Source organism: Coregonus clupeaformis, chromosome 6 (assembly GCF_020615455.1).
Source record: "Coregonus clupeaformis isolate EN_2021a chromosome 6, ASM2061545v1, whole genome shotgun sequence".
Lineage (NCBI taxonomy): Eukaryota > Metazoa > Chordata > Actinopteri > Salmoniformes > Salmonidae > Coregonus > Coregonus clupeaformis.
Genome location: NC_059197.1, coordinates 34,745,620 through 34,755,619, shown reverse-complemented (window position 1 = coordinate 34,755,619; position 10,000 = coordinate 34,745,620). Strand labels below are relative to the sequence as shown.

The 10,000-nt window shown below is 42.2% G+C and overlaps 1 protein-coding gene across 6 annotated transcripts in view; it reads right to left on the bottom strand.

The window, feature by feature from the left end:
* plch1 (phospholipase C, eta 1) overlaps nucleotides 1-10,000 on the bottom strand; it is a 130,607-nt gene that overhangs the window by 28,066 nt on the left and 92,541 nt on the right. For all 6 annotated transcript variants that reach the window (XM_045220234.1, XM_045220231.1, XM_045220239.1 and 3 more), the window contains 2 exons: nucleotides 1,710-1,881; nucleotides 549-656 (listed from right to left, as the gene is read on the bottom strand). In XM_045220234.1, the coding sequence (XP_045076169.1) occupies nucleotides 549-656; nucleotides 1,710-1,881 (280 nt within the window). The remainder of the gene's footprint in view (nucleotides 1-548; nucleotides 657-1,709; nucleotides 1,882-10,000) is intronic.

The following is a 10,000-nucleotide window of genomic DNA, read 5'->3' as shown; positions in this document are numbered from 1 at the left end:
AGAGAGAGAGAGAGAGAGAGAGAGAGAGAGAGAGAGAGAGAGAGAGAGAGAGAGAGAGAGAGAGAGAGAGAGAGATGAGTTGAGTTGATGATGTTGTATTGGTTCTAAACCCATCTGTCCCTGGTTGAATACACCAGGTCATTAGTGTAGTCCTGACAGTGACTACATTACTTTAAGACATGAAGGTCAGTCAATACGAAACATTTCAAGAACTTTGAAAGTTTCTTCAAGTGCAGTCGCAAAAAGGCCATCAAGCGCTACGATGAAACAGGGTTTTTTGGTTACTACATGATTCCATATGTGTTATTTCATAGTTTTGATGTCTTCACTATTATTCTACAATGTAAAAAATAGTGAAAATAAAGAAAAACCCTTGAATGAGTAGGTGTGTCCAAACGTTTGACTGGTACTGTATCTGTGTTAAATGTTTGGACACACCTACTCATTCAAGGGTTTTTCTTTATCAAAACTAATTTTCTCATGCTCTCTCTTGTCTCTCTGACCCAGTGACAACACACTGATTAATGGATGGGCCTGTTGTAACTTACATTGCTGTTCTTCAGTTTAAAGTCGTCCTCAATCTCATCAGCACTGTCATCATCTGACACCTCCCCCTCCTCAACATCCACAGACAGGTACGGAGGGAGACGCTTCCCCTGGAAATAGAGAGAAGAGAGAGAGAGAGCGAGAGAGAGAGAGAGAGAGAGAGAGAGAGGGGGAGAGAGAGAGAGGAGATAGAGAGAGAGATAAAAAGAGAGAGAGAGAGAGAGAGAGAGAGAGAGACATAGAGACAGAGAGAGAGAGAGAGAGCGAGAGAGAGAGAGAGAGAGAGAGAGAAGAGAGAGAGAGAGGGAGAGACATACAGAGACAGAGACAGAGAGAGAGAGAGAGAGAGAGAGAGAGAGAGAGAGAGAGTATTTACACCGTTGATTCCCACCATTTGTTCATTTTTGTACAGCACGTCACCTTCTCTGTTTATCAGCTGTTGTTAAACACTTGTGGGTATGGAAAGAAAATTATCTTTCAATAGTGTGCAGCGACTTCTACTAGATGAAATGCCGAAATAGGTATGACATCCTGGCATTCAAAGCGTACAACATTTTCGAAATTTCATATACTATAAAACACTCTATTTTCGCATGCAGCTTTGTCACACAACACAATGCCACAGATATCTCAAGTTTTGAGGGAGCGCGCAATCGGCATGCTGACTGCAGGAATGTCCACCAAAAGCTGTTGCCAGAGAATTTAATGTTCATTTCTCCACGATAAGCAGCCTCCAATGTCATTTTAGAGAATTTGGCAGTACGTCCTTCGGTCCACCCAGCCTCACAACCGCAGACCAAGTGTAACCACGCCAGCCCAGGACCTCCACATCAGGCATCTTCACTAGTGGGATAGTCTGAGAGAGGGGGCACCCATGGCTGTGCCTCTGCCCAGTCATGTGAAATCCATAGATTAGGGCCTAATTACTATGTCTTCCCCAGTATATCTTACTATATCTTTCCCTGTATATCTTCCTATATCTTCCCCAGTATATCTTCGTATATATCTTCCCGGTATATTCTTCCTATATTCCCTTCAGACCATTGGTGCAGGGTTTTGTAGGAACAGGAAAGAGTGAGGAGAGGCAGACAGACAGAGGAAGAAGAGAGGAGTGATGGAGGAGAGAGGGATGACAGAGGAAGAAGAGGATGGTCCATGTGTACCTTGATGAGGATCTTCCCCTGTAGAGAGTGGGGGCTGGGTAGCTGTTTAGACTCTCTGTCGAAAGCCTCTCCCAAGTCCAGCTTGTCCCCCAGGATCTCTCTGAGGTGCTGGGCCATCTTCTTCTGCTGATGGATGCTACAGTGGTTCTCTATGGACAGGATCACTGGGTACCTGGGGGAAGGGAGAGACATGGAGTTACTATGACTAGAATGGATATCTCCATGAGTAGCAGAGCTCTATGATACTGGATGGGTCTGGCAGCCATGCATATTGCTCTTCACAATAAAAGTCAAGGACTTTCAAAGTCATTCAAATCAAATAAAACCCAGTATTGCACTTTTATATGCAACAAATTGACTCAGACTGAACTGTTGACATAAAAATAAAATACTATTTATGATTGCATATTTAGCCTCCCTAAAAGTATATCCTTTCAAACTACACTCCCCCCCTACCCAAACCTCTGACAGAATAGCCTTACATTTACGTCATTTAGCAGACGCTCTTATCCAGAGCGACTTACGTATGCGAGTGCATACATTTTCATACTGGCCCCCCGTGGGAATCGAACCCACAACCCTGGCGTTGCAAGCACCATGCTCTACCAACTGAGCTACAGGGGACTAGACAGAATCCCAATAAATTAAACAACATATTTTCAGTGTGTGTGTGTGTGTGTGTGTGTGTGTGTGTGTGTGTGTGTGTGTGTGTGTGACCGTTCATTTGGAGGTGAAATGACTTGTATTCAGACAGCAGCTCAGCTCAAATGTCAAACCTGTCAGACTGACAGCTCTCCCTCAGGGCTCTGAGCCCTGCACTGACCTCTCCTCCCCTGTCTCTTTACACCTGTCAGACTGACAGCTCTCCATCAGGGCTCTGAGCCCTGCACTGACTTCACCTCCCCTGTCTCTTTACTGAAACACACACACTGAACCAGGTACATGCTCAAATACACACACACACACACACACACAGACATGCACACACACACACACACACAGGACAATCTCCTCTCTCTCTCCCAGGTGTAATAGTAATGGTAAATGAGGTGTGTAATTTGTGTGTGATGTCTAACCGTGCAGATGCTAATTTCTCCCATCACAGGCCAGGAACCTCATTCATCATAACACTGATGATAAAATATAGAATAAAAAAAACTCCAACTGAAAGAAAGACTGAGGGATAGACATTTGGCACGGTCTGAGTGTCAGAATCTCTCCGTTCCATCAACCATTATCCATGCTATCCCATTAGGAGAAAATACTAATTAGCCAGCTAATCCAGCTAATTGCACAACAATGAGATATCATCCTTTCTCCTCTAATCAGTTATGATGACGGTACCAACTAATTTACCTGGCTGCCTTCCTCACACAGTCTTAGAAAAAAGGGTTCCAAAAGGGTCCTTCGGCTGTAACCGAAAAGGGTTCTACCTGGAACCAAAAAGGGTTCTACCTGGAACCAAAAAGGGTTCTACCTGGAACCAAAATGGGTTCTACCTGGAACCAAAAAGGGTTCCTCCAATGGTTCTCCTATGGGGACTGCCGAAAAACTCTTTGGAACTCTTTTTTTCTAAGAGTGTACTGGAGCATCTGAAAGGTTCTCAGTGACTCTAACTGTCAACTACCTTCCTGAGCAAAAATGGTTGGATGAGTGTGTCCCTGCATGTGCATATATACTGTACGTGAGAGTGAGAGAGAAACAAGGTTTGCAAATGCCGGCTGCCATTGTGACTTGAGCATCATCTGTGGATAATGTGGATTGTCACATTGTTTCAGTAACCAGTAGAGACTAACAATAAGCACCCAGAGACAGATAGACAGAGAGACATATAGACAGAGTAGGAGACAGAGTTGGAGACGGAGACAAATACAGAGAAAGGGACATAGACTGAGACAGAGAGACAGACACAGAGACAGAGACAGACAGAGAGACAGAGACAGACAGACAGAAAAATACAGAGAGACAGACAGAGAAAGAAACAGACAGACAGAAAGACAGAGAGAGAGAGAGAGAGAGAGAGAGAGAGAGAGAGAGAGAGAGAGAGAGAGAGAGAGAGAGAGAGAGAGAGAGAGAGAGAGAGAGAGAGAGAGAGAGAGAGAGAGAGAGAGTGAGACAGAGAGAAACAGAGAGACAGAGAGAGACAGAGTGAGTTAGAGAGAAACAGAGAGACAAAGTGTTAGATTAATTTGGATTTTAAGAATAATGACTAAAGAATTTCACCCCAAACACAGTATAAATGTTAGAATTATCATGTAGTGTCAACCCACTAACAGAGGGGGCGTTACTAACCATTCAAGGGGGAAGGCGGGAACTGTTTAAGAAAGCCACCTAAAGGTGGGAGGAGCATAGTGCCTTTGTTTGTCAAGGGGTATAAAAACAGTATGTTTGTGTTTTTGGCCCCAGAGCTCTCGCCATGAATAAAAATACAGATAAGACTTGTGAGTTGTGGACCTTGAATCATTAATGATTAAAACCAGAGCCTTACAACCTCTGGTAATGATTCAAGCTTAGGGTGAATTAGAGATAAAAATTCACATGACAGATTGGTCCTTCGAGCCGGATCTTAATACATCTTTATCGTTCTAGAGACACCGAAATCCGTGCACGGGCGGGTGATAGCATCCGTTAGAGAGTCCTGGCCTTCCACGTTAAGGTTAATAAACAGGCCGGTGATTACTCTTTATGAACGATAAAGACGTTAACAAGTTTGAAAAAGCATTTTAATCCAGACTGCAAGGAAAAGGTCAGTAATTTTTATTCATGGATTTTGGTAAAATGAGTTTAACTTAGTTACCAAAGTCAAAGAAGGTAATAATTATTACGACAGGGAGGGTCCGCAATTGATCCTAGAGGTAAATAGCTATTACAAAAAAAAACTAGTCCGAAATGACATGGTAGTGAATTGCAATCACAAATGTAAACTAAGTTAATATTGTCATTGTACGAATTGCAATGTTCAGTATAAACAGGGAAATAATTATCATCGTATGAGAGGGATATGTCGGGAGTTCATATATGCGACTGGGCATTTGCTAGAACTGTGCAAACAAGTTTAACAGATGATAAGGTCATATGTGTGTGAGACGGGATTATTATTTCAGGGGTGGGGGAAAAAATAAGTCGCGTGAGGAAAATTGGGTAACTTACTCTTTTCCTGAAACCGGAGTTTTAAATAGAAACTCTGGGTTAGGGGTTAAATAATTTTAAAGGGTTAATTACAAAAGCAAGAGGCGCACTAAGAGATTGGCTCCTACGGAAATAATTTGGGAGTGAATTATTTAAAAAACAAAAAGGGGGGAGGGATTTCTTATTGTTCCACGATGGGAAAGACATCTTCTAAACAAGTCCGAGAATTAACGGGAGATGAAATATATATGTTAGGGAGGGATCGGAGAAATATGTTTTATGGGTCCATTTGGGAGAAGAGGTATGAATTTATTGGGCATCTCGAAGTAAAAAGTTAGTGGGCAGATGCATATAAAATTTGATGAAAAAAAGCGAAAGGAGGGGCTGAAGACAGGGAGTGTGTTTTTTAAAGCGCGAAAATGCTTTAACGGGGACAAAGGAATATTTAACTATCGTGACTGCAGGGGGATAAGGAGAATGACAGTCAATATTTTTGCTTCGAACAAATGTTTGACAAAATGATTCGTGTCAATTAAGAATTGGCTAAAAACACCACAAAGCGATTATTTGAGAGGTACCTATAAAGTCCAACGGTGTGGTCCTCTGTAGCTCAGCTGGTAGAGCACGGCGCTTGTAACGCCAAGGTAGTGGGTTCGATCCCCGGGACCACCCATAATTAAAAAATGTATGCACGCATGACTGTAGGTCGCTTTGGATAAAAGCGTCTGCTAAATGGCATATTATTATGCGTGTGTCTGGACTTTCGCACTCAAACGTAGACGTACATAATGGGTTGGAAGGTGGAGAATATTTGCGTTTTTGGTCAGTTGGCAGACGCTCTAGTCCGGAGCGACTTGAAAAACCAATAGAGTTGAATTGAACTATTCTGTCGTGTTGGGCATTTGAATGGCAGAAGGTGAAATATGTGTGTATGAGGAAATTCAACGGCGGGTATGAATGATAACCGGATACTACTTAATATTTGGTTGGTTAAATGCTAAATAAAAGATTTGAGGCGTGGTTATGGGGTAACTAGGAAGACGCACTTATTCAAAAAGGAATGGGTGGAGAGAGAGAGTTTTTTTACGTGTATTAAAAGTTGCATTAGATAGCTTTAGTAATATTCTAGATATGTCTATGAAAATATGTTATACGTACTAATGTCATTATTTCCTAAGAAGGAAAATTGTAGGGAAGTTTCCCGCGCCTCCCCATAATGTAGGAAGGAGCAGGAGAGGGGGGAGTGAGAGACAGGACATCGTTCAAATGGTAGGAATGTCATTAAGTGTATGCTGATAAATAATATCAAGCATTTGTTTTATTGATTGGGGCCGAATCAGAGAAAACTGTTAAATATATTGAATAGCGAACTGAAAATGAAAGGCATGGAATACAAATAATTGGAAAATTTTAAAACGATAATTTATTTTCGTTACAAGGAAGCAAGTGGCATTGGCTGTTGTGCTGGGGAAATAGCGCCAGCCTGTGGTGGGTTCTGGATTTGTTATAAATAACTTTATATTTTAAACTAAAATGAATAGACTACAATTGGAACATCAGAAAAAGGACAATATAATCCGTAATAGTTATTATAATTATTATTGATAGTTATTGCAATTATTATTATCCTGAGTGGCGCAGTGGTCTAAGGCACTGCATCGCAGGGCTAACTGTGCCACTAGAGATCCTGGTTCGGATCCAGGCTCTGTCGCAGCCGACAGCGACCGGGAGACTCATGGGCGGCGCACAATTGGCCCAGTGTCGTCCAGGGTAGGGGGGAAAATGGCCGGCAGGGATGGAGCTCGGTTGATAGAGCATGGTGTTTGCAACGCCAGGGTTATGGGTTCGATTCCCACGGGGGGAGGCCAGTAAAAAAAATAAAGATTAAAATAATAAAAATGTATTCACTAGGTTGCTCTGGATAGGAGCGTCTGCTGGGTGACTAGAATGTAAATGTATTATCATTGATTCAGTAATGATAGGAGGGAAGTAGCGATAAAGTAGAGGGTTGAGTTGAGGACAAGGAGAATGATTTGTGGCTCTGGTTGGCGGGAAAAAGGAGAGGCAGAGACAGACTTAGAGAGACAGAGGAAGTTAGAGAGGAAAAGAAAAAGAGAGAAGGAAACTGTTTAGGTTTGAAAAACAAGCAGGCTGAGAGAGATTTTACTAGGGGGTGGATCAAATAATTGATAATGGATCATTTGAATGAGATCACATGTAGCAGATTTAGAGTAATCAATTAAATAATCATTGTATACTCGAGGAATTTTGAGGGATTTTATGAAGTTAGGCAGTATTTAGGTCATAAGAGGGAGCTACCAAATTAAGTTGAGCCTAACTATCTTTGATTGTTATTTTTCAATTGGGTTTTTCAAATAAAATAAAAACACACCCAGCATGATGTTTATAAAGGGTTGTTATGTTGAATTTAGGGAATTTTCAACAGTTCATAGGTGATGTTTACTATGCTGTGGGATGGAACGGTTTATTGGGTGATATTTGAAACTAAATTCATGGAATAAGCTGCAGTAATCAGAAGAATGTACAATCTAAAAGGCGAGACAACTATTGCCTAGATCATTGATTTAGCAATAGGGTCAGGTAGATAAGGAAAAGAAGAAAACAATTAGATGAAGAATGATGAGCTTTTTGGTAAGGATAGACTTCTGTAAAGCTAAGATCGTCATTATGTACTGCATACGGGTAAATCAAGTGATCTTATCTATGGGAAGGCAATGGCAGCCCATGGTAAAATCATTTGGAACTCTGAGGAGGAAGAACAGGTTATGTTGTTGCTCTCTTCAAAAACAGTCTTAGCTTTTCATAAATATATCAGGGATGTTACCCAAATGGTGGAGAGTAAAGAGGGATGACATTGGTCGTGGTTTAAAGATGATGGTTTTTTTTTTTTTTTGGTGGGCTATTAGAGATAACTGGGTTAATCACGAACATAGAGGTTTTTATTCTTTGTTGCTAGGCAGAATACTTAAGTGACCTAAAAAATGGACTTGTCATGTCCAACAATCAGTCTTCAGGTCAAGCCCGGGAGAGCCGGGGTAGAACAGAGGTTGAACTAAACATAAGTGTTTTTACAAGATAAGAGATTGTTTGATTGGATTACTAATTGATTCTGAACTGAATGAAAGTCGAATTTAGCCGCCATAAAGACAAAGGAAGTGGGAGGAGCAATAAAGAAGCAAAAAATGAAAGGCATGGCAATTGGTTGATCAATAACCTAAGGGAATGTTTAGGAAGGTGGAAAAAATTGACACATAAGCAGAACTATGTGTCAAGAGGGGGGAAGAGGCTAATTGTATTAGATAATATACGAAGGAGAGGACAAAATACTTTAAAAAAACATTTTTTAGATAGTCTAAAAGGAGAATGCAGTCAGAAATTGTTACATTAATCTGAACATGTGTGAAGATAGTTTATTAACCACACCCGTATGTCAGAGGTTTTGTGCCCCACAGGTGAACTAAAGGAGAAGGTGACCCACTATCTAACCAGGTGACTGGTGAGCATCCAGTAAGGAAAACTGGAAGCAGGCCTGTTGGGAAGGGCCCTATCAGGTTATGTTGGTAACCACCTTGGCCATTAGAATAGCAGAGAGAGGAACCTGGGTCCATGTTACCCACTGCAAGAAGGTAAGACCACATACAAGCACCGCTTAGCACACGCAGAGTTGACGAGCGGAACTGCGCCACAGGGTGCGGGGGTCACCTCTGTCAACAAAGATCTCCTACCCAGACCTATCATCACTGTAGTGTGTTCCTAGGGTGTGAGTATGGGGTGGTACCGAGCAGAAGGACTCAAGACAGGAGAGGGTTGGGTTTTTTTTGGGAATATGGGTGACCCTGAGCTGCATCATCGTCTCGGCAATAGTCGTGGTAGGTCAAAATCCACCACCACCTCGCACCAATTACGCTATGGCCTTACCATTATTAAGAAATAAAGGAAAGCGACCCGACATACTGACCATCAAGGGCGAGTGATCTACAAAATAGGAGTCAGAGAAGGGTGGGGAGTAAGATTCAAAATTATGATTAGGGATCTTATCAGAGCGGATAAGCAAGCAACATGGGATTATAAGATCCCGTTGTATTTATGTTCAGCCCCCTCAGCGGATTGTTCCTGGGCTCAGGTATTTAGACATACTGGGGGAAGGAGATATGAGACGGGGGGGGGGGCTGGACATCCAGATGGAGGATAAGAAGGTATAACGACATCCCCACGGAGATGGTCGTAACGATAGTAAAAGTCACTAAAGAGGACATGAAAAGAACTTACTGGGCTTGCGCGGACGTATACGGACGGGATACTTGTCTAAGATTATATTTAATGGAGTCAAAAGAGATAGAGGGAGCAGGTACTGGCATTAATCCATTGATGACAATAGACCGAGTAAATCAGTCAAGGGATGACGGAGTCAATTTGACTAACCCGTCCACTATGAAAGATTTTCTCCTCCAGGAATGGAACAATGGGGAAGTGGAGGGGGTCCCTGATGAGAATCTCTGGTTAAAGTGGATGAAATACACCGCTAGGGCCTTGGGGGAGACCAATTGTTATGCATGCTCCACTGGGCGACCAACAATGTTGACCGCCCCAATGCCAAAGGCAATGTTTCCCTGTGTATTAGACCTGGGGTCCAATCAAAAAAAGCCAAATTGCACAGGGATTGGGCTGGCAAAATTGACATACTCGGCCAGCCCACCTAGATTCACTTTAACTCGTGGCGAATACCAGTGTTACAGACATAGAAATGGCACCCGTAACTTGGGTGATTTTGATGGCTGTAAGGAGATAATTAATGTGACTGATTTAGATAAGGAAGGAAGGGGAAAAAAATTAGGAACCTAACCATCCCTTTGACTGATGTGTGGTGGGCATGCACTAAAAAAGGGAGCATTCGGCAGACATTACCAGAGGGATGGGTGGGTACTTGTGCACCAGTATTGTTGGTCCAACCTGTAAGAATTGGTCATCAAAGACCAGTGACAGGAAGAATAATTAGGAGAAAAATAAATAAGTCAGGAAGGAAATAGCCCAATTTGGATAGATGGTATAGGCATCCCCAGGGGTGTTCCAGACGAATACAAAGCTATAAATCAAATATGGGAGAGTTTTACTACAACATTTTTCTGGTGGGGGACAAACAA